The sequence below is a fragment of the Camarhynchus parvulus genome, chromosome Z (genome assembly GCF_901933205.1).
Source record: "Camarhynchus parvulus chromosome Z, STF_HiC, whole genome shotgun sequence".
Lineage (NCBI taxonomy): Eukaryota > Metazoa > Chordata > Aves > Passeriformes > Thraupidae > Camarhynchus > Camarhynchus parvulus.
This window is the reverse complement of record NC_044601.1, coordinates 16,817,858-16,842,894: the sequence shown is the minus strand read 5'-3', so window position 1 is coordinate 16,842,894 and position 25,037 is coordinate 16,817,858. Positions and strand designations below refer to the sequence as shown.

At 41.7% G+C, this 25,037-nt stretch overlaps 2 protein-coding genes across 2 annotated transcripts in view; one reads left to right on the top strand and one right to left on the bottom strand.

Moving 5' to 3' along the window:
- The first annotated feature begins 2,959 nt into the window (after positions 1-2,959).
- Positions 2,960-9,104, top strand: SLC46A2 (solute carrier family 46 member 2). Its single transcript, XM_030968794.1, has 4 exons — positions 2,960-4,019; positions 5,580-5,663; positions 7,302-7,458; positions 8,899-9,104. The coding sequence occupies exons 1-4, from the start codon at positions 2,960-2,962 to the stop codon at positions 8,954-8,956; spliced, it is 1,359 nt and encodes a 452-aa protein (XP_030824654.1). The 3' UTR covers positions 8,957-9,104.
- Positions 9,105-10,316: 1,212 nt separating this feature from the next.
- The window catches only part of SNX30 (sorting nexin family member 30), a 49,648-nt gene continuing 34,927 nt past the window's right edge, over positions 10,317-25,037 (bottom strand). Inside the window, exons 7-9 of the mRNA XM_030968695.1 lie at positions 22,265-22,351; positions 17,401-17,553; positions 10,317-15,265 (exon numbers count right to left, since the gene is read on the bottom strand). Of these exons, the coding sequence (XP_030824555.1) occupies positions 15,206-15,265; positions 17,401-17,553; positions 22,265-22,351 (300 nt within the window). The 3' untranslated portion in view covers positions 10,317-15,205. The remainder of the gene's footprint in view (positions 15,266-17,400; positions 17,554-22,264; positions 22,352-25,037) is intronic.

The window sequence follows — 25,037 nt, the reverse complement described above, 5'->3', positions numbered from 1 at the left end:
TTACCACCTTGGAGGCAAAATGCCTTGCCAGGCAGGGATTGTAAATCACAGATCCTATTAGCAGGCTTAGGGGAGAGGGATGAAGAGGGCTTATTTGCCCACATTGTATTGCAGTCCTTGATGTCAAAGGACCTCTTCAGACAAGGAATGCTGAAGACCGAGTTCCAGAGTGCTGGTACTTGTGTAGCCCAGATCCCGTAGCATACTGAAATCCCTATGGCAACTCTGTTCAGAAAGAAAAAGTGATGGAATTGCCATAAATGGTTTGAAGAAAAAAGAAACAGCAGAGGAATGTAAAACATCACCGCAGAGAAACACAGAACAGCTCTGGTTTGGCCAGATTGACAAACTTTGAAGAGCTGGTGAAATATGTGCTGACTCTGCCTCTAGTGGGCCTCCAGACAAGACCACTCTAGACAAAAATGCCCTAAAACAGTGTGATCCTTCTCCAGCAGGCTACACCATTGTATTTGTGTTGTTAAGATAGTCTCTGATTCTGTGCATACATTCTTCTTAAATGTCAAGGGCCACTCTCTTGAGGTTCCACCACACTTATGCTGCATGAACATATTTTAAAGCAGATGCAAATGTCCCTGTAAATATTACTAATATAAGAACAGGGGGTTCTGCAAAATTACTAGATAATAGTAATTTCGAAAACTTTGTGGCATCAAATGAATATGGTATTTGTGAAAATTGTTTTGCAGTAGTAAATATTTTGGAGCCTAAGCTAAACTCCTACTTTAGCACTTACTGTTTTGCAATTACTGACATGGAAATATATCCTTCCATGAGAACTAGTTCTAAAAAGTACATTTAATGTGAGTGAACACACAGAATATCCCAGACATGTAGATGAAATTCATGAGATCACTAGCAACATTTAGCAGAGTTCATTAGCTATCTAGGCCTGAACAGAGTTGGCTGAATAAGCCAAGCAGTCTGTATGTGCAACGAAGTGTGGAGGAAAAATATCCCTCATGTAGGAGTGGAGTAGATCTGCAGTGTCTCGAGCACAGTGACTGTAACATACCTCTGCACTCCAGTTTGATTCCTTTGCACCAGACCCCATGTCCCAAACTGAAGCTTGAATGGGACAAGTAATTTATCTCACCCTGTAATTCTGGTGGGAGACACAAGGCTCCCTGAGCGAAGTAAAATGTGGCAGTTCCTTTGGTTGCATTTGTTGCTTAAACTGGTCACAGGCTGATGGTGTGTGGTTTTCAGTAAGGCTGTCTGGAATTTCTGTCCTCTGGAAATATTTCAGGGTTTGCTGAAAAAACCTGTCCCACTTCTCAATAAAAGCTGAAAAAACTAGACACCTTTTGCAGCTAATCTGGGTAAAAGAAGAAAAGGCAGCAGTTGGCACAACACACATAATTTAGAGCTGGCTAAGGGCCTTTTGGTCTAACAAAAAATTATCTGATGAAGGTGGAATTTTCTAGAACAAATCATTTAACAGTCAGCTCCCCACTCCTTTCTCTGTTAGATCCTGTACCTTTCTTACTGTATTTGAAATATAAGCCAAAAATTATTGCACAACCAAACAGAGTGAAAAAAGAAACTCTTGAGCCATGGCATTGAGTAAATGTCACCTGAGTCAACAAAGAGTCCGACAGATGGAGGCTTTAACATTGTTTTTTCAAATTCATCAGTAATTTATTTTTAAAATAATGACCGTAAATCTTCCTAGAACAGATTGTTTTTCTGCCTGGTATGATTCATTAAACCAGTACAGAATGAGATCATTATCATTTAAGTTAGCATTTTTGAGACTGCCAAATATCCTTCAAGTACTTCCTGCAGCTGGGACTGCAAGCACTGTCCTTGGAGCTGGCAGCCTGCTTGCACCATATCCTGGTCCAAGAGCTTCTTGTGTCTCTGGCTAGCAGCACTGCTGTGCCCACGGGGCCCTGCTTGAGTGGGTCACTTTACCTGCCCCTCAGGCAGCAGACAATTGGAAACTGACTTCGAACTGCAAGGCTTGAGAGTCTATGGAAATAAGCACCTGAAGAGATGCACAACCATTTCCCTGAGGAGCTAGGGCTGGAAACTCTTCTCTTCTCCAGAGGTGGACTCCCACCCACCTCAGCCTGCAGGTGAGCTGGCTGATTACTGGGACACACCAGTCAATGACGTCTCTGGATAAATTGCCTCCTCTTGCAAATTCCCACACTGTAAAGCCAAAGGATGCAGCAAGCAGAGTGGCAGCCACAGGAGCCAGGTTACCAGAAACAGACTTTTTGCCCTTTAATTTCTTTTAGGTGTAATTTCCTGACTGCATTATTGAAACAACGACACAAGGGGCATGATGCAGCAACAGGGAAGACAGAAGCAGGTAAAAGCAAAAGAGACAATGTCATATTTGTGTAGAAAAAAAGAAAAATGAGCTGGCAGTAAAGCGGAATTCACAAATTATCTGATAAAAAGGCACATAGCCATTCCCTGCCCCCACAACCACTCTGAGAGTTCTCTGACACATGAAGGACACCAAAAGAAGAAAAAAAACCACCCAAAAAGTCAACAAACAAAAAAAAACCCACCACCCCAAATTACAGCAATTACTTGATCAGGGCATTTTCACTTCCTATTCTGGGAGAGAGAAATTCCCCAGGTCATCTGACCTCTGTTGAAACTATACCAGGAAGAGGAGCAGCAGCAGTTGACAAGTGCAGGGCGTTCTCTGGCTGTACAAAAGCCTCCCATGTGTGAGCCAGAGCTCAGAGCAGCACAGGGATGTGCAGGTGTGTGTACACATAGCAAGGTGAGCTGCGAGTATCCTGCCAGCCAGATCATCTCTTGCACAACTCTCCAGTCCTGCACAGCCTGGTGGACCTTTCGCTGCTTGTTTCCTAACATGCCTCCAGAGCAGACCTTCTGAGGAGCTGTTTCCTCACATGCTGTTTCCTTAAATGCTGCTGAAAGCAGCTCTCTCCAAGAAGAGGTGGCGGCTGGCAGCATGGTGGGAATAATGGCAATGAGGACGTGGATTGAGCCAGTGGTTGCGGGTTCCCAAGTGGCCAGTGCCTTCTACGACACAGCATTGCTGCTGGTAGTGAAGAACTACTACAACCAGACCAACAGCACTGCTCCCTCCCAAGTCCTGGAAGATGCTCAGCAGAAGGCTGTATCTAATTTTTATATCATCTACAACCTAGTTCTGGGCCTGAGCCCGCTGGTGTCAGCCTATGGCTTGTCCAAGTTGGGGGACAAGATACATCGCAAGATCCCCATTTGCTTCCCTCTTCTTGGTTATTTGGGCTCCAAAACTCTCCTGCTCCTCCTGATTCTGCTGGGCTGGCCAGTGGAGGTGATGTATGGGGCTGCTGCCTTCAATGGGCTGACAGGAGGCTTCACCACACTTTGGGCAGGCATCATGGCTCTGGGATCCCTGGGGTCCTCTGAAAGCAAGAGGTCTCTGCGGCTCATCATTATTGAACTGGTGTATGGCCTGGCTGGCTTTCTGGGAAGCATGGCATCTGGCTACCTCTTCGTTGGCTTCAGTGACCACTACCGAGAAGGCACTGTGCTGGTGTGCTGCAGCATTGCTTGCTATGCCTTTTGTCTCCTCTACAGCATTTTTGTCCTCACAGTCCCCAAGCCAGCAGCTTCCTGCCCAGCCAAAGCCAAGAATGCAGAGGAGGTGGGTGGTCAGCTACCAGAAGCAGCAGTAGCAGGGAGCTCCCAACCTTCGGAGAGCAGCATCTTTACTCCAGTGTCACCCTCGAAGCTCATCATCATCCTGCTGTTTGTGGCAGCAATCTTCTATGACCTGGCTGTGGCTGGTGCAATGAATGTACTCCCACTGTTCTTGCTCAGGGAACCTTTAAGTTGGAATGCTGTGGAGATTGGCCATGGCAGTGCTGCTGGGTACGTGATCTTCATTACCAGTTTCCTAGGGGTAGTTGTGTTCTCCAGATACATGAGGGATATTACCATGATCATGATCGGAGTAGCTTCGTTCAGCGCTGGCATCCTCATCATGGCCTTTGTGCAGTGGACGTTCCTGTTCTACATTGGTGAGTTGAACAGTCACGCACATGAGCAAATACAGCTGAGAAATGGGTGTTTCAACATCACTGGAAGGGCTTTTTGCTTTGCGTTGTGACAAATTTGCAAGCAGGGAGTTAGGCAGATCATCACAGGAACAATTTGCCAGAAAGCATTCTTTTTACTCCTCTTTCCCCACATCTCCCTTAGTACTCTTAAGACTCAGCACTCAACAATATCCTGAAGAGGCATACACCTCTGCCAAGGATTAGTTTAAGGCTCATTAACTTGTAATTCATCAGTTGGTCACAGACCAGATCTGAGCAGAACAGTGTTCACACTCTGGGAGACGGGGAATTGTTGCTGACTCCCTGTCCTGGTGAGACTGCACCACTGCAGCAATAGGAAGCACTTGCTTCCTCTGAGGCAAGGCTTAAGGCTACAACAGAAGCAAAATGGCAAAGGCTTCCTATTATGAGAACATCTTAAGATGCGATTTATTTTTGTCATATGAAGGCACTTACAGCTGATGGAAACTTAGTGAAACATTGGTGTTGTAAAGTACCACGATAATGTAGCTTACAGATCTCACACTGTTACATAAATTACTAAGGGACAGGTAACAATAGATAGGGCAGCATCCCATGATAAAGAAAAGGCAAGTTTACTTCTGGGAGCTAACCTGTGATGAAAAACAAAATCCAAGAACTGCATGCATTGTGCTGGAGCTATCTCACAGAGTATTATCTGTTACATGGCTTTAAGGTTTTGTTTCTCAAAGACAAAGGAAAGAAAGACACTGGAGATAAATGTCCTGAAATGCTTTTTCTGTCTGTCCCTACAGGGAATGGGGAATTGAAAATTAAACAAAGTTGTTCTAAAGGGAAAGATGATAGGAGATGGTATTTGTGTACTAAGCCAAACACTGAGTGAAAATTTTAAGAGATTATGTTTGTTTAGCCAATCAAGCTGGAGAAAAAAAAGATAAAAAAAATAAGTTAAAAAAAAAAGCTTGTTTAGTAATTCAGCTCATTTTCATCCTGAAGGCCTGCTGCTATGCAGTGTGTTGGATGCTTATTCCCTGCATTGCAGAAACACCTTGGTACACTAGACATGGACCAAGTCTTCACTGAGGCTGGTTCTGCTGACAGGAAGGTAATTCCAGCTCTCTATAAATTTTCATAGTAGACAGGCTAGAATGCTGCAAGCCAGAAGCACCGAGATGCAAGACAGATGTAATGTTATAAAAGTACTGTTCCTGTCAAGGCTGTGTAGCACAGAGGGCTCTCTGCATGTTAAAACTTAAATCATCATCCTCATGATCTCAAAGGAGAGGGAGGATCCCATCTATGCTGGGATGTCTGGCTGAGAACATGAGACTGTGTCTAGTTTGGGCTGAGAACATGAGACTGTGTCTAGTTTGGGCAAACGACCTCTGATAATGGGAGCAATAGGTGGCTCTTTTTAGCAGAGAAAAGGTGAGGCAAGATGTCTGTCCAAGCCAGTGGCATGTAATCTTCAAAAGCAGTGGTTGTGCTGGATCACAAAGAGCAGATACTGGTGATAACTCAAAATTCATTGCATTACAGCACGGGCAGTGATGCTCTTTGCCCTCATCCCCTTACCAACCATCAGGTCCATGTTGTCTAAGCATGTTGAAGGATCATCCTATGGTGAGTATTTTGGTTACCTTACCAACCAAAACCCCCTGAAATCCCTTTATTCAGCCTAGAGTACTAAGAGAACAGTAAGTTATTGCTGCAATCTGTGCTTTGTGTAATAATACCTGAGCAAATGATACCACAAACAGGAAGGGAGAAGCAGAGAAACTTGCTGGACAAGATTCTCACATCCAATCTTCTTGTCCTTGGTTGCATCATCATTTATCGACACAATTTTCAGCACATACTTCGAAAGATTACAATCAGTGCATAGTTTATAGGTGGGGAAAATAGCTGAGGTGCTTCTCAAAAACACAGTACTGCAGGGAGAACCAAGAAAAGCAGGACATTGAGTTGAAGCACTGTTATATTCACATCATTTATATCTCTTTTTTATTTTACTTCCAGCTTTGGGAAGGATGGATTATTTTCATTTTTTTTTTTCAGTCATGCTCTCTAAACATTTCTTCAGGTGTTTGCAGTTTGTTCCTGTCACACCTGATTTAACTGTGAAGAATAACTTTTGCATAAAAATTGACCCTTCTTGGAACAGCAGCTGGAATTCTTTTCCATTAAAATACATATTAAAAATTAGTAAAATGTATTTTACAGCAGCATATTGAGGCCTATCATTTTTACCCCAATGAGCTAGATTTAGACACAAGATACAGAACTGGCCATTCATTCAAACAGCACCACAGACCCACAACTGCTCATACCTCGTCCAAACAAGTTTCCTCTACATCCTTCACATCCTTTTCCTTTCTGCCATATGAACATGACACTGCTCTGTCACCAGTTCATTCCTACTGCTTGTACTCCCTCAACATCCACCATAGCACAATCATCTCCCTGCCACAAACAGCACAGCTCACATCCCAAATTAATCACTATAAATCAAATGTTTTTAATCTCCACCTGGAGCCATATGGGCTGCACATGACGATGGTGTCAGTCCAGACCTCAAGCAGCACCCTGCAGCAGAGCAGCACCTGCCTTCTGGTTGCAGTTTCATCTCCTGGTGCTGAGCGGCTGCGGAATGCTACAAGGGCAGCAAGTTCAGCACACAGCCCTGACCCCTTGTCCCCCATCTGCAAGTCCCAGCCGGGCTGGGTTATTGTTATTTCCCTTTCACCTGTTTACCATGACAGAAACCCTTCAGTAAAGAGTGGTTTCAACTAGAATTCAGTTTCTGCCTTTCTTCCACCTGAAATATTATACAAATCACACACACATCCCCATTTCAGGCATTATTGTCATTTCAACCCTATGAACCACTTTTCTGGCCTAGGCCAGAAGCAGACCCCGACTAAAATTTCTCCTGCCCTGAAGATGTCAGCTCTAGACTATTTTTCTACCTCTAGCAAAAGGAACACTTAATTACCAGTTTATTGCTGCTCTTACAAGCAGCTACCTTTATGTGTAGACTGTTTAGGCAGACAGTTTTCCAGTTGAATCTTTTGTCTGACACCTAAAAGAAGGAAAAATTATTTAATTATTTAATTGTTGTCTAGAACAGAAGCAGATACAAGCTCATGCCATCTGGTGTTAGTGGAGCAATGACTACACAATTGTGATCCTGGATTTGTCAGGGAGATACCACAGCTGGTTTGCTAATCTCCAGCAACAAACTATGTTCTTGTTTTAAAGGTAAGGTGTTTGTCCTGCTGCAACTGTCTTTAGTCATCACGGGAGTAGTGACATCTACAGTCTACAACAAGATCTATCAAAACACACTGGACTGGTACAGCGGCTTCTGCTTCATTTTGTCTTTTCTAGTTGGCTGCCTGAGTCTCCTCCCTTTAAGGTAAGAAATGGGGAAGATTCTATTGAAAAGACATGCTGTATTTTCTCCGTACTTCCTGATTTTAGATCTAAAATTTACAATACAGAGGGGAAATAATTTTAAAAAGAGAACAACACTCCCCACCAACTGAATTTTAAAAAAAGGGAAAAAACCAAACTTGCAGAAATGAGTTGACAAATACCAAGGAGATTCAAAGAATGAAAAATGTAATATCTAGCCAGTGCTTTTTTTAATCTTATTTTTGTTTAATGTAACATGAATTGCTGTAGGAAGAGTATTTGGCAGTTTAATAGCTAATAATCCCAGAGGACAAAGCATTCACACAAATATAAGTGCTTGGTACTGTGAAAATAGTAGTAAGTAGAATGAAGGAATAACCCTACACAAAGTAAAATCTTTTATAAAAATTCCATTATATGTTACCTACCCATTAAGACAGAAAAGAATAATTTCAGTCTCCCTCAAATGTTTTAGAGACACTATTACCACAGTGAAGGAAAAGGTTACTTTTCTGGTCCATTGAATTTGCCTAACTGTACCACCATGGACTGACTGAGAAGTGCAATTTCAGGAACAACTTTTAAGCACAAAACCAGCTTAATTTGAAGAGAGAAAGCTGAAACAACCCCTCCACCTACATTTACAGAATTTTTGAAGGATCTCCCTCCAAGTCTCACTTTGTCCATTAGAACCTTCCCAAGACACTCCAGCTTGTTGCTTTACTAGAAACAGCAAGATTCTTTCTGTATGAAGTGAACTGTGATAATGTCAGTATTTAATACACGTACCAATATCTTCATTCAGATGTAAGGCATGTACTGGATAGGCTAACGCCTGATTCTAGGCAAAATTCTTGCCTAGCTCAGCTGTAGTTTTAACAAAGTAGAGTAGTACAAAGTCTAAAAGCACTTATGTATACTGACTTCAGCTGCACCACCTAGACAGGAAGCAGAGCCTGTAAGGAAAGCTCGTCCACCACCACCTCCGTTTTATCCAGAGCACCAAAGGCTTTCTGGGCTTGTGAATGCATTTGACAATCAGTGTCTTCAGTGTGAGGAAGTTTACTTCCTACTCATCACTCCCCTGGCTCTGCTTTCCTTCTCAGATCTTCCAGACAAAAAAGACTTGTTTCTTATATGCAACCCTCTCTCTAACAGGGGTCACTGCTAGCTACTCAAATGCTTTTTAATACAGGTTCCAAATAGAAGTACCATTATCAGTACAAACACGGGTTATTAAAGTGAAGGATGACAGATGATGCCAATGTCACTGAATGCGCACAAGAAAAGCTGGCAGACCACTGAGAGGAATGCCATTAGCACACAGCCAGCTCCAGATACCCCAGAAAAGTTTAAGACATAGATGTGGAAAGGGCAAACTGCAGTTTGAGAAGGTAATTTGCTAATTCTTATTATCTGCATTTTTTATTGCTCTTTACAGCTTTGTGGCCATCAAACAACGGTCAATCACTGGCTCCCTTGAGATTCTGACTGAGTAACAGAAGCATCTTCTGGTTGTTATCATTAGTCCCTACCAACACAACAGGATACATAGCATTTGTATTTCCACTTTACAGCATGCCACAACCTCTCAGCCACTAAGCCTCTTGCCCAGGAGGAGATGTTTGCCTTGTTATTTCTGCAGCACACACCCCATCCTGCAGAGTATGTGTATTAGCTATTGCACGCCAGCAGTCCCCAGAGCATTCTGCTCTCTGCTACGCTGGTCAGCAATACCAAAGAGGCACAAGGATATAGGCTAGAAAAGAACATACCATTTCCAGACACATCATTCAGAGTGGAAGCGGAAAGCAGAGGATTGGTTTTCCATTAGCTCCTTCTTGTTTGTTTATTCAGAAATCTCAGGGCAGTTCTGTGACTTCGGCTGATGAAACAGGGCTGCAAGCCACATGCCACATGCACAGGTCCATCAGCAGGACACACCAGCTCTCCATCTCCTGCAGATGTTATCAGCCCAGCCAATTAATGTTATGTACAAGACCATTAAATAGAGAAATAACACCATAAAAATATGTAAGATTAACAGAATTTTAGTAATCCCCACAATAAAACACCCCTGAACAGATGTTCATGTCCCTGATTTCTGGGAGAATGTCACACTGGACAGTGCTTCAACAGAGCTCATGCAAGGACTAAGACTCAAGAGCTAATGCTGGTGTTTCAGCTCACACTACCACAATGTGCTATTCTTGTCGCGGGTTAAGAACAGCTAAGTGCAGCACACAGCTCCTACAGGATTTATGGAGTTGTAGGGACACTGATATCATGTAATAGTTACCGTTGTAGGGACACTGATACCGTGTAATAGTTACTGTGTTACTAGCTTTTATCTGGGTTGGAGAGGAACCTCATACAGCACAGCAACTAGCATGAGATGATGTCACATAAATCCAAACATGAGTCAAAAGTGTGGCATGTCTCACAAGGACGTGTCTGCTTACATGCTAATTGAACTAAAAGGTTTAAGCAGCTTCCAAGGTCCTGGACTAAGTAAAGGGAAGTTAAAAGGCCTTAAATAACTGAAATAATCTGGAGGCAAATGGCAGTTTCAGTTCAAGCCAGGGGTATAGCAAGCAGAAGTTGGTTCATCATTATACAATCCCTTCCTCTGAGGAAGTTGCTGTCACCCTGTCCCCCCCATCCATCTTCCCCCTCCAATCTTTCCTCAGCTCCTTCACTTTCAGTACCAGAAGTAATGCAACAACAGGTCAGATGATTTCTATTTAGATCAACTGTGGAAGAAGATTTTAGGGGAAGGGTATTTCTGTAGTAAGATAGTGAGCTACTTAACAAAATAAGCACATGCATCATTTCACCAGTGAAGACCGCAAAAAAATGAAACTTTATTCTAAGTAAAGGAGTCATCTTTTAATACATTTATTGGTCCATTCCATTAAATTAATTGAGGTAAGCAAATGGTGCATTTTAAAAAAATGTACACAGTAATAGAGAATTACAAACAGTTTTACCTCAAAGCATTTTTCTCCATCAATACTATCTCCACAGTAAACAATGCACAAAGTATATTTAAAGAGATATATTAAAGGGTATAGAAACATGCCAGCACCAGAAGGCAAGACAACATTTCCTAGCCTGTGAGTCTGAACAAGAGCATAGTTGCCAGATTTGACCAAGTACAGGAAACAAAAGCCTCCTTCCCATTTTTACATTGTTTACTAGCTAACTCACACAGAGACAAGTATTTTCACAGCTTTCATTCTGTATTTTAATAGTATGAACAGTGACTCTAGTTCTGGTGAGTAGGTTTACAGAGTGAAAGCAGAAGAGTCTGGACAAGGAACCAGCACCGTTTGGTCCCCATCACTGAAACCTTCAACACAGTGTGTGAAGCTCACAGCCAGCTTGCCTTCACAACTCTCCAGGACTTTAGGGAGGGACAGAGGGATACAGGCACAGAGAAACGAGAATAAGGATGGTGCTTTTTTATTTTTGTGTTCTGTACAAAAGCCCTTTGGCTCTTATTGTAAGACTGGCCCTCAGCAACCTGTCTCCTTGCACAGTGTGAATGTTGCACTGGCCACAACGCTGCAGCTTGATCTGAAGGTATGGATACATATCCCAGCACCAGGGTTAAGGAAATGGTTTTGCTTCAAAGCATAGAATACCAAGACCTTCAAAGTAGTCTAGGACAGTGACTAGCCTTGTCTTAGCATGCCATTTACATAAGGGTGATCTACTTATGCCTCTTTGGAAAGCTCATTATTTTCTGCAAATTTACTGTGCTTTAGGCATGAAACCTTAAAACTTGTCCAGTTCATTACTAAGTACTTCTACAAGTCAGATACTTCAGCAAGACTTTCAAGTGCTAAGCAGAGAAATAAGCACTGCCATTTTCATTTGTAAATTGGTTCAACAGCACTCGCAAAAAGATTTAAATGCCACATTCAGTCTGCCAAAAGGCAAGTTTATTCCTGTGATCCCCTTTTTTACTTCACAAGAGGAAAAAAAAACCAACAAGTAGTAGCAACTTGCCTGTCTTTCAAAAAAAGTCCTGATTTTCCCTATGTGTTGTTGTAGTAAAAGTTTAATACACCCAAGGAAAGAATGTTCTACCTTCAGAATTCAAGATGACAGAACATCTAATGAGCTAATTAGTCGATACAATTTTGTACAGTGATAATCAGGACAAGGATTTTCAACAGTCTGCCAGAATAATTATGATGATATCCAGTTAAATTGTGCAAGTTTTAACAAAAGCATGGCTCCTGTTAAAGTAATGAACAGTCCCTGCTACCTGGGAAAGAATTCTTTTGTACCCTTGCATCTGCAGGACTGACACCTGAAGAAACGTTTCATGAACAGGCTATGCAGAGCCACTGCTTTGAGGCTGCTGCACAGTGCCTCCACAGAACTGTCTCTGCCACTCCTGCTTTGTTTCTATCAGTTATTTCACTACTTCATCCTCAACATAAGTTTTAGTGCAGCAAAAATCCAAGTAGATTTCAGTGAAGAATCCATACTTTATTCTTTAATATAACTCACACCAAAACTATTTGTGTCTTTAGGGCTACACATATTACCTTTTCATTTTTCAATGTATACCTCAAAAAGCCACAATGTTTTAACATCTATGTTTATTGCAAGATTTAGATCCTGATACAGGTATACATGAACAATGTATGGTTCATTACTGAGCACAGAAACGAGCTCAGTGCCTGCTTTATTGTGCTGGTGCCTCTTAACAGAAGAAACAAACACCACAGAAACTATACAGAAGTAACTGGGCAGCAGTGAATTATGCATCCCCTGTGAGGGCCTTGCCCCGGTTATGGATTATGAGGAAAACTGGGCTGATTTAAGGACTGCTGAAAGAACCACATTTTAAACAGGCTCATAAAAAGGGCACCAACTACTTTTGGTGTAATTTTGGTGCACATGCAGAGAGTCATCTTCAGTGACTTAACATTCAACAAGTTACTCAAAGATGAAGCTCCTGCACTATTCCTGCTTCCCTTTACCAACTGGCAACCAACACCTTCTGTTTCTCCCAGGGAAGTGTAGAGCATTCAAAGTAAAGACTTTCATTCTATAAGGACTACGGGATTACATGTTATGAGTTTCACTGTCAGTTCAGGACTCAACCTCCTTCTAACAACAGTTATGTGATGCAAGTGTCACTCTGCATCTTACAGGAATTTCCTGCAACTTTTGTACCTTTCCTGACTGGCATTGCTGCCCCAAACATCACAATCAGGATCCTCCCCACACCTCACCCACAGCCTCTCCCTCAGTCACCTTGTGCTTTACAACAACTCTTCATAAGAATAGACCAATCCACAGTCTGTAGGAACTGAGACCCACCTATGCACACCCTTATTACACTGCAGCAGTTCTTGCAGAGGATTCTTCCTTTGAATGCCAAGTTTTACTGCCCTTGTAAGAGCTTAAGAGGTTTCGGTCCAGATCACGTAAGGTAGCTAGATCTTCAGCAGCTCCAGCCTCAAGTTACATGCTCATTTGAGCTTCACTTGGTACTCTCCACTGTCCACGTCGTCTCCTGAACAGCTGCGACGTTAATTGCTGAACTCTCCAAAACCAACACCCATTTCAGTTTGACATAAAGCAAAGCAGGAAGACTCCCTTAGTGTTGTAAGGCACCAGATGAAACCACCTGTAGGAAAGAAATCACCATTCTTTCTACTCATCTTGTGCTGTTTATTTTACTAAGATGGTGGGAAGACTGACTAAATATTAGTTCAAGATATATTTTGCTTGAGTCTCAGTGATGTTGTAGAGTCAATTACAAAATTCCATTTATTCAACATTCTTTTTGAACTAATTCAAAAAGCATGTTGATCTTTCTTCGTGGAGAATGGAGAAGACTGTAACCCTGAAGGACAGACTGTTGGATAGTATGCAAGTGCTTATTCTAGATTGCTTCAAGATGATCCCCTTAAGTGCTTCCCCTGAACAAGAGGAGTCTGTGATTCTGAACCTAACAGTAACTTAAACCAGAGTTCTCATTTACACCAAAAAGTGCATATTGACAAACTGATCTTAAAACAAGAAACATAGTTTGTTTAGTACCACAGAGTTGTCAATGAAGGCTGAGCCAAAAAGCAAAATTTCTTAAAATGTCGTACATTTTACTTTTTCATGCAGAGAGCACCATCTCATTAGCCTGACAGCTACCACAGTGCTACAATAACTCATCTTGAGAGTTCCATCAAGCCACCAGGCTGAGAAGGGTGGCTGCCTGCTCAGTTGGTGTTTATGAAGGAATAAATTCCAAATCAGACGAGTACCTGGGTACCTTGTTACAGGAGAACAGAGAAGTTGCACAAAATCAATCACTGCTCACATTCTTTGCAAGAACGTTGCCAGAGAACAAGTAATCACTCCAATTTAGCAGTAAGCACAGAGTTATTTATTGCCCTAAATCCCAGTATTACACTCATATGAGTCCCAACCCCCCTCACTAGGATGGTTAAATCAAGGCAGCATTCCTAAGGCCTAGGCCATTAAGACCAAGCAGGCATTTACTTGCAAGAGCAAGGACAGAAAAGGGACTTGCAGAAGCAGCTGCAATTCTAAAGGCCAACAGAAACTACTACGAAAATAGATCTGTAACAAAAGTAGCCCTAAAAAACTTGCCATGTGGTTCAGCAGAGACGGGTATGAACCTAATAGGGTACCCATCCGTCCCCCACCAACCCATTTAAGGCAAGTTTCACACACTCTGATGCTTGGTGGAAGGAAGCATTTGACACCTTTTGGCTTTTGGCTGCTGCAAAGAAAGCGTGGAGAGAGAAAAGAGTTCTACTTTTACTACAGCAGGCATCTTAGGTGACCAAGCCTTAAGTGGCTCTAGCAAAACCCATATATAAAGCATGGTGTAAGAGATCTCCACCATGCAACTTCCAGAGCTAGCTTTGGAAAATTAAAGACCCATACTTACTCCGCCACGCCCACAACCCCTGAAAGGCAGCAGTTCAACTCATTCCCACAGCTAGGCTGGTTTTGATCCCCAAGTCAGTCACAAGTACACTTCAGTCAACTGACATTACTTCATAATCACCAAGGTAAACAAAGATACTCAGAATGAACCAACAGCATGCCACACTCACAAAAACCACAGTTCATGCTTCCATCACCAGCCATCTGCAGCTGGTGTTGGTGTGGTCTGTCTAGAACCAGCCTGACTCCTGGACAGAAAAGTCTACAGAGACCATTTAGAGACCATTTCATCCAGAGGGAGCACACAGGTGGTAGCAAAACAGAAAATGCTCTTTCCCAGCTTTTCTTTGTCCATTCAAAGAAAAAAAAAAAAGGCTAAAGATTGGTTAGGGAGTACTGTATCATAGGAATAATTTTTTTTTCAAGCAAACAAAACAGAATGGTAATAAAGATGTCATTTGGCACCTTGCAGTAGAGTTTTATTTTCATCTTTTTAGTGTTCCACTCATCAGTTCCTTCCAGACTAGAGAGGTAAATTTTATCAAGATCCCCATGCACTTTCTCTGTGAACCCCAATCACTCCATAGAATAAAGAAGGAACCATTCAAGATAACTGAAAAAGATGAAACATACCCCAGTTTAAACACAAAAATTGAGGGAAAAAAATTCAAATAGGCTGGAACAGATACTCTGAAAAACTAAGTGCAGCTGTCATTTCAGTTAACTTAACAAAAAGAGTCCTCCATACAGTTCCAGTATGACTAGTGGTACTGAGCACAGAAGTGCTAGACTGTCCATGAAGGTACTTCTTATTTGGTCTCTGGCTTGTCTTGCAATAGTGGTATAATTGACTCCCACGCCGTAAGGCACTGAAGAAAGAAAGATTTACAAAATTTAATTTATGTCAGTTTATGTAACTTCTGACCAACCCTTCTAGACCAACAGCATGCAAGTTGAAGAAAAGTTATGTGGGTCTTTACAGATTATTATAGAAGGGGGAAAAAACCCCAGAATGTCAAACAGCAAGGAAGCATTAGAATAGCTGCACCTTCCGAACAAATTCAACAAATTCAAGTTTTCCAAAGTCATCAGCTGGCCCAAGCCATTAAAAATCATCAGAACATCCTGGATTTCCAAATACTAACCTAGATTTTTCTAGCTGAAGAATACCATAGCTTTCAGCTAGGCAGATGAACTGTTTTGAGTAGAAATGTACATCTTTGTGGCGTGACTGTGGGTGAAGGCTGATTTGGACACAATGGCAGCTATTACAGACTACCTCCAGCAAACTTATTTGAAAGAAAACATGCATTTAGGGAAGTTAATTCTGAGACACAGCGTATTCCAGTATGGCTCTGGGACTCAACTCCACTACAGGACAAACTAGTAGTGCCTGGTATAGTATGTGAACTGTAAGTGTAGCATCTGCATTATTATAAAGCCACTCCAGGCTTTGGAGTTGTTTCCCCAGACACATACACTTACTACAATCCTTGTACTGCGTGTTGTTACTGTATTTCAACCACATAGAGCCCAGAAGTCAAACTGGGCAAAGCAGACTGTGGAATCCAAATTATTAAATACTGAAAAAGGGCAAACTCATCAGCAGCTCTTATATCCACAAGTCATTGCTGACAGACATCCTCCTTCTAACTTTGCTGACTGTACTGCAGATGAATAGAGTACTTCTATTTGTGTACCTTGAAGTGACTGGACACTTTCTTACCAAAAAACCCTCCTTGCTAAAAGCAAAACTAACGTACAGATCCAATTGTCAATTGCAGAGGCACTACTTGAGTCCAGTTCCCTCCACAGCAGCTTTAGAACTGAGAGACCAGGGTGAAGGAAGTTCTGTGTGAGCAGTTATGAACCATGATTGGAAGGCGAAAAGGTACTGCATACTAATATTACATGGAGAGGTAACCTAGCACAGGAAGAAGCTTGTAAAGCAGATGTGTAAACATGAACAGACAAGATTAAGTATAGTTTACTAGGCAATGTATAAGCCTAGTAGCTCTAGCAGTGTTTAATATTTTGTAAATATTTAATACATCTAAAGGGGGCTTATGAGACAGTTGGAGGAGGACTTTTTACAAGGGCTTGTGGTGATAGGAAAAGGGACAATGCTTTATACTGGAAGAGGGCAGGTTTAGATTAGACAATTAGGAAGAAATTCTTTACTTTTAGGATAACAAAACACTGGAACACCTTGCCCTGAGAAGCTGTGGATGCCCCATCTCTGGAAGTGTTTTTGGTTCATACTGGATGAGGCTCTGAATCACCTACTGTAGTGAAAGGCATCCCTACCTCTAGCAGGAGGTTGACACTTACATGACCTCTAAGGTCCCTTCCAAACCATTCTGTGATCTATGGTATCAACCACTGCATTGGGCTGCACTGTTCTAGCACAAAGGAAAATTAGATTGGAAGCATGTGCAGTTAAATGTCAACGTCCTTTTAATTAAAAATAAAAAAATCTAACACTAAACCTCAGGTACAAATGCACCAACTGAAAAAGGGCAGAGGCTAGATGTTTTCAGGACTAATATACAAGGGACAGAATGATGCACAAAGGGACAGGAATTAGAATAACTTATACATAGCAGATGTAATCTATATATGAGTCTGTGGCCGTGCATTAACTCATGTAGTTTTGTTCAGAAAAGGCAGAATCAAGGGATTTTTCTACTCTGGTAGTATTACTAGTATGTGCAATTCTGGGGTTTTTTTAATCACTACTGCTGCTGCTCAGTAATTTGTTCGATTCAAAAGTGCAAAACAGAAAAACACGCATGATAAAACGCTGTTAGAGTGCTGACTTGCAAAAGACCACTAGTCTTACAGAGTTTACTTGACCACAACTTCCATCTCTGACAAAGAGCAGCTTCAGATGTCTAATATTCTTGTCTTCAAGACAGTGTGAAGATTTCCTGAAGAATTATCACCATTTCAGAGGAAAATAAACTACTCTTATTCTGGCCAGAGCTCCAACAGTGACACATACCTTCTCGTAGTACTGGATGTTTTTATCTGCCATCCCCATGAGTAGCTGCCTAAAGTCTTGTCTTTTGTTGTTCTGCCATCTCTCCATATCTGCTTTCAGGTCAGCATTGAAACATTCTACTCGGTCTTGACATTTCTCAACATCTGCGGGTACCTGCAGCAAAATAAATGAAAATTAAAACTGTCAGTAAGAGTGCTAAATTGCTGAATTAACTCAAAGCTTACTGAGCAGAACTACAGAAGAAAAGGTAAATTCACAAAGCAGTAGTTATCCTGAATCAACTGAGTTATGGCTGCAGGGAAAAAGCCATGGTTCTGAACTAAAGAAGACATGAGATTGCTTAATTTGTTTGTTGCTGATTGAGGTGGTGAGTGCTTCTGCTTGTCCATCTCCATGCCTGATATAGAGGCGTGGAGGAAGCACCTGCGAAAGGCACAGGAAAATCATTTGGCATAAGTACTGGTACTGAGGTTCACTTCCTAGTGCTCAAACTAAGCAGCTTGGCTCCACAGCAAGCTTTTCTGCTTCCCATTTACTGCTGCAGTAAGAATGTCTCAATTTACACCAGTGTGTATATAACCACAACATTCAGGTTTATCAAAAAAGGTGGGTAAGACACCTCGGTATTGACAGCTGCAGAATAAAATTTCTAAGTCCTTAGTTTCTAGCTTCCACTTTTAACATTCCAGGCTTCCTGAAGAAAATTTTACTGCAAAGCACTCGTGATCATCAACATGGGATGGGATCATGGACTTTTAGGCTCAACAATGGACACACAGCCATGCAAAAGCAACAAACGACATCTTGAAGGACAGCCTGCTGCAAGCTGTAGTAGAGATTCAAATGAATTTTTGACAGTAGTCACTCGCCCGAGGTACACACACTTTAGACCAACTAAGCTGGTGTTCTTTGCTTTGTTTTAACTAATATAATGTATATCACCAGGCAAATACAGGAATAATTTACTAGTGTTTCCTTAAGCAGGAAAGACAAACACCTTTTTTTTCCTTCTCATTGATGCATGGTCCATAAAGACAGGAATCCTGTAAAGACATGCAGACTAAGCCCATGAGCTCAGAAGAAGAAACTCCTGAATCCTGGTACCAAAGTGAGAAGTGAACTTCTGCTCTGGAAGCTGTGACTTGCACAAACACAAAATACAGAATGAAGAACATTTGAAGAACTTTGTGGTAGCTCCCCTCATACTTGATACTTGTAGTAAACTCCCTTTCTGAGTGATGTGAAAGAAGGAAGAGGATGAACAGACTACATAAGAAGCTTTTCATAGATACCTACATGAAGTTTGAGGTGGGCTACTATCTTGCAATTTGGCAAGGTACTCAATTTAGGCAGAAACACACTGACTGTGTTTCTGCTCCAGGACATAGATTAGGGTTGATCACTTTATTACTCAGAGAAGGTTTACATCTGTTCTTCAATAAACCAACCTGTCTGACATGCAGGAGCTCTTTACACTCATGGGATTTGAGTTCTCCTTTATTCACACAACTGAATTTACACTACAGGCAGCTTGGAGGTTCAGCAGATACTTTTTCTCCCTGCCATGTCTGAGCACTATACCTATGGCTACAGAATTCACTCTGGTACAACTCCAGATGAAGATTCCTCACAGGCTGCAGACAAGAACAACCAAGCCGGTGACTGGAAGACTTAGGGGATGCTCCCCTCAAGGCATGTATGCCTTGCATCATAAGTACTCTGCTGTCTTAATCGGAAAAGCTAGGCTATCAAGAGAAATATTTATGAAGTCTGGAAGCAAAACCACATAAGATTTCCCAATCTAACTAACTTAGCTTCTAAGCACTCACCAGCTCCCTGCTTCTTCTGCCAGGATCTGAAACCACAATGAAGATATGCAGAAATCTGTTCTTTCTCACAGCAAGTCTCTGGGTGGTCAGGCTGAGGGGGCTGTATGAGTTTAGAGTTACAGGGATAACCCAGTGGTCAGCAGATGTGTCATGTGTGCTCTCATTAAGGAACAACAACTACTAACTCCAACTAAGTCTCCAGAAACATCATGAAAGTAGTGTCTGCACATGCAGCAGTCCTATCTGGGCGTGTAAATGCCTTATCTTACACACTGCAGCTTCCCAGTACATAAATTGCAACTCAGTAGTTATGACAAAATTTTAAGTTAATTAACAGCTTTTAAGCACTTTATATCAGTGAAAACTCAAATGCAAAGACATATTATATGTTTATCATCAAATTTAGCCCAAGTTGAAGCATCAAAGCTGATACTTTTATCTGTTTTTACCAATGGAGACAGTAAATATTAGCTAACAAGTAAGAACCAGGAAGACAGTCGACTGGACTCAGGGGAAATGCTACTTCTTTACTGATACCTACCCTCAACTACTTAATAGCTCAAAAACCCCTCAAGCCACAAAACCAAAGTGACAACTTGTTGAAAATCCAACACACTCTTAAAGGGCCCAGGACTATTTTAGTACTCTATTTCAACTGATGAGAGAGGTATATGCAGGCAAGAACTGAGCATAAAGTTGTACATATGTGATAAAAAGTTCTGCATTTGCATCTAATCCTCTTCAAAATGATTCTGTTCTCTTAAAATCTAAGCTTGCCTAATACCTGTAATTTGGTGTGGTCAATTACAAACAGCGTGTCCACTTTAAAACTCTTCTATATATATCATCATTACCAAAGAACAAATGGTCCAAAAGTAGAACAAATCCAGCATTAATTAGACAACTAATCGTTGCGTAAGATATTTCTACCTTCCTAGCTCTTGGCAAACAGTTATCTGTTGCAAGGCCTTTTTCCCCCTACCTTCTACTTCAAGTTCTGCATGCCATATTTACTGTTCCCATAGATCACCACACTTCAAAGCCTTGAGGTAGACAGAATAAAACAGATCATCTGAGGCAAACTTCATCTCACCAAAACAAAACCACACCCATCCTTCATTGTGCTGGTTAGATTACTGCAAAATCAGCTCCAGCATGGGTCAGATGGGTGAGAGGTATTTCACCACTGCACGCTAGAAACTGAAGGGCTGCAGACACCACACAAACACCATGATGCCACTGGTAAACACCACTCACACTATGGTGCAAGCCACTGTGGTGGCTTTTGGTGTAAGCTTCAGCATTCTGAGCAGTACTTGCTGACAGAGAGCCACAGTAGCACTACAAGCCTTCTGCACTCACAAGCCTCTGAGCTCTAGGCTGATCTCACTGCCAGAACAATCTAATGGCAGTGAGTTCCATGATGCCAGGCTGGGTATGTGCACAGGAGGCCCAGTATGCCCCCCAGTGAGAGATTTTTAAGTACTGATAGGCTTATCTTTCAAGATCTAAACAAGGGCCCTTGCTCTCGCAAGGTTTTGTTCGGGATCTTTTTACATCATTTCGACCAAATCGGCAAATATGCCAAGGAAGACAAACACTATTCCACAACATGACTCTCTGTCTGCTTTTAGTTTCCAGCAAGTCATAGCCAGGAGACCTTGATGAATGTAAGATATGCTTCTAGGCACAGCTCTGAGCTGTCAGCTCTCACAGGTAATGACACATCCTCCAGCTGGAAAGGTTCTGAAAACCCCAGAGATAGTATTTTGTGAACATACAAGGAGTTCTACACAGTTTGTTCATTTTTATCTTGTAAATGACACAAACTACTTAAGTTACAAAAAGGTAAAAGAGTTGCCAAAAAATATTCTGACACTCTGAAGAGGAGATGTAAGTATTCAAAAAAGTATTCCAAAAGTTATTCAAAACAATCTCTCTGAGGCCTGAGATCCAAACGACTTTTTACATGTGCAAGATTAGCAAATTTCATCAATTCCACTGCATCAAGATCTTGGTACAGTGAAATGCCTAAGAACCAGCTTGCTGGATATGCTAGATTTAGTTCCCTCCATCCTAGATACAACTGCTAGCACCTGTTTATACAAAGACGCACTGAGGAGGTAGAGTGTATACCACACCAGCCAGCAGAGGGACAGGCAGCAGACCCAAATATAAGAGCACCACAAAACACCTAGTACACCACTATTATTATAGCCAAAGATCAGAAAACACTTTAGCATTTCTGTGCTCTCATCCTCTTCAGCTTCTTAGATTCAAAATATTATGTGAACCTACTGTAGAGTGAATGTTACTGTATAGTAGTCATAATACTGGAAAGTCATCCATTAATTATTAACACAAATATAAGGGAAACCAAAAACCTCCAAGGAGAGGAAAGGAACAACCCTATTGCCATCATCAGTAAGAGATGCAGGGATTTAAGAAAAGGCTCTTGCACTGTGTTTCATGCAGAAGCGGGTGGCAGCATAAGCATGTCAGTTCACAGCTTTGCTTTTGCATGGTACCCAGCCAAAACCTGTCATCCAGTGACATGTGCCATCTCTGTTCAGCATCACACAGGTAGAGCTCCCTAGCAGAAAGGGCAAAATAAGGAGTTTTCCACAGCCAAAACCAGGGTTCTGCAACAATACAGCTACACAGTGCCAGGGACAGGACTTTAACTCAGCTAGCTGGCATTCTGCTGAGTCACCAGGGACTGTTCTACCACTGCTTTGTTAACCTGTCACTGAACAGTCCAACTGACTGCTGGCTGTTGTTGAAGTGTTACAGAGTCATCCTGCCCTGAACTGTGAGAGATCAGTAGTTCAGAAGTTGTTAGACAAGTTACATATATTTATACTTACGTCTTTCTTTCACACCAGCTTGCCAACAACAAATTTCTGTTCTGCCAGAAACTGCTTAAACTGCAAAGAAGCCCCTAGATCCAGGAAAAAGGCAAGTTCTGCTTCTCCATTCTTTTCAGGAAGTAGTTAAGTGCAAACTGTTTTTGTAGAGCAATTTTAAGTGCTAACCTTTGGACGGTCTTCTCTTTTCAAGGCTACTGCTTCCAGTTTTGCTTCATACTCCGCTTGAACTTGGTCCCTTTTCTTCAAAACATTCTATGAGCAAGAGAAAAGAGAGCTGTGAAGGGATCCTCTTGTTCCTTCCCCCAGTCCACAAGAAACTCTAAAGTGATACATCTTCAGTGCCAAGTAAGCCCAAAGTCAGACTTCCAGATATACTTTCTCCTATTTTACAGCATTTCAGGGAGTAGCTTTTAATAATGAACAGCACTTGCTTTCCATCAGCTGGCAGGGGCAGATAAAATTCAACATTTGGACAAGCTGGAGGCATGCAATATAGAAGCAATCATGAAACCACTAATATAATCCTGAGCAAGAAAATTTAATTAATCAGTTGACCTATTACTACCATGAAAAGGATACAAACAAAAACATCAAAGCTGACAAAGACTAATGTAAAGTTTCAGATGTCCTCAAGCAGCAGACAGACAACAGCATTGGCTAAGAGACAGGAAGACCACCACAGAAGGTATTACAGATCCCTTTTCACTTGCAAAGACTCTTCAGAATCCTTTAAAGCAAGCTGTCACATTCTGGTGTTAGAGCAAAAGTAAGACTTTATTTTAGATCAGTCAGGGGGGTTGGGGGTGGGGAGGGTTAGTTGTTGGTTTCCTTAACAAAAAAAGAAAATTATGAAAAGGAAATTTACATGAAAAGCACTGAATTGCCTGAGGGGGCTTCTCAAGCAGTAAACATTTTATTGACAGAGTATTTTCAAAATAGAGAGCCAAAGATGCTACCTTAGCTTGTACTATATCCACAAAGAACTTCACTAAGTTTATTCTACAGTCTTGCAGTTTGAAAAGAACCACAGGAATTAGTCTTTCTAAAAAATAAACAGTTTCGTGTCTGCAAGAGCAGGCAACTTATCACTTCAGGTTTCACAAAGAAACAACTCGTATTTTTTAATTACTCTGTTGATGCAAAGTTATTATTAAAAGTGCTCAGAGGGAAGTCAACCAACACTCTCTGTAAGTCTGAAATTCTCTTGCAGCTAACTTGGCTTTGAGTCTTCCCTTCTGCCACCCAGAGAGAATTGTCCCATTAGGACACCAAGGGGTAACTAGCCACTGCAACAGGTCCAGACAAGGCTAGTGACACAGGACTAGTCATGTGCACTGCTGCCTACAGAAACATGTTTTTAAAAGAGTAGCTCCTCTAACAGCCAGTCTAGATCTAATTAAGAGCAACTAAGGACATACAAATCCTGTATCTACTAATCACCATCATCCCCCTCCTCCTCTTAACAAGAGAAGGTCACCAATGCAGTTGCTGTACAGTAGAGATGTTCAATCCACGATAAATGGGAATGGCACTCCATCCACAAAGCTACTATTAGATTAGTCAATAAAATGAGGGCAAACCTGAAGAATTCAGCTTCAAGAGCTTAATTCTCCATTTTGTTCCAAAAAGGATGCAGAATCATACCACTGGTTGTGTTTGGTTGAAAAACCACAACACTGCTCCTTCTTTTTGGAATCTATGCAACTGTGTGGGATGGCCTTTAAGTGATTGGGGTTACCAATGCAACAAAAGTTTAAGAGATTTAATAGATATTTCTACTTTGTATTGCCTCTTGAACCTGAACCAACTGAAATTTCTTATGTGAAAAACAACTGCCTCCAGAAATTGCATTTTGCCTTTAGAAGCCGGGAGCTACTGCAGGAAGCTGAATATATACCAGGAGTAGCCAATGATTAACAGTTTTTGGCAAATTGGAGTCAAAGAACAGGTGTCTTAATTCCTCTTAAGCACTCAACTCCACCTACTGGGGACCGCTAGCAATGAGCTTGTGAATACAGTTTTCAGTAATGTAAGTATCCAGTAATGGCTGACCTGTAGGTAATGAAAAAAATATTGCCCTCCCTTTCACTTGTCCCACATTTTCCTCTGGCACCTCCAAGCAATCTCCTCTGCTCTAGATTGATGGCTTGATGCTTTAGCAGCAATTATGAAAAGCTCTGCATCAAGTCTCCTCAAAATTACCACAGACCATGCAATACTCGCTAAGGCCTCACTCGGAGGGAAAAAAAGTTTTTAAAAAAAAAAGTTGGAAGAAACCAAACTCAAAACTGAAAAACCTCAATCAACACACTTCAGTTATTTCAGGTCAGAACTAAAATAGTGGTGTCTGAGCATGAAAGACTTAGCCTAGTTTCAGCAGCTCCTTCACCATTTTGCATTTAGTTGCAACATTCCACCTTGGCCCACACAGAGCTCCGGGAGCTTGCCATCAGCCTCTTACCTCAAATTTAAATTTCAATCCTGTTTGCACACTCCATAGCTTCCTACTGTGACTAAACATCACAAGAGGATCTCTAGTTACTCCATGCCCTTAAAGACACTGTTACCTAGTAGTGTGGTGCTTGCTTTAAACATGCCTTAAAAGTAATGTCCAAGAACACCCCGGTGGATGACATCACATGATAAACCTTTCTAGCAATGTTGAGCAAACAGAAGTCATATAACATCCTAATATCTGCACTGAATCATGCATAGGAGATTTTGTCCTCTCCACATGCCTCCCAGGGCAACACGAATGTACATCAGCAAATGTGGTACCACGTTTGCTGACAAGGGCCTCGCTGCACCAGGAACTGAGACATCACCTTGCCATGTAATAGAAACCCTAGAATTCACACAGGCTGGAAGGAACCTCAAGGGAGTATCTCATCCTACCCTTCTTGGCAAAAGCACAGTCTAGACAAGATGGATCAGCACC

Coding starts and splice junctions, on each gene's coding strand:
- SLC46A2 (XM_030968794.1), top strand. CDS start 2,960: ATGGTGGGAATAATGGCAATGAGGACGTGGATTGAGCCAGTGGTTGCG. Junction 4,020..5,579: donor GACGTTCCTGTTCTACATTG/GTGAGTTGAACA, acceptor ATTGCATTACAG/CACGGGCAGTGATGCTCTTT. Junction 5,664..7,301: donor TGTTGAAGGATCATCCTATG/GTGAGTATTTTG, acceptor CTTGTTTTAAAG/GTAAGGTGTTTGTCCTGCTG.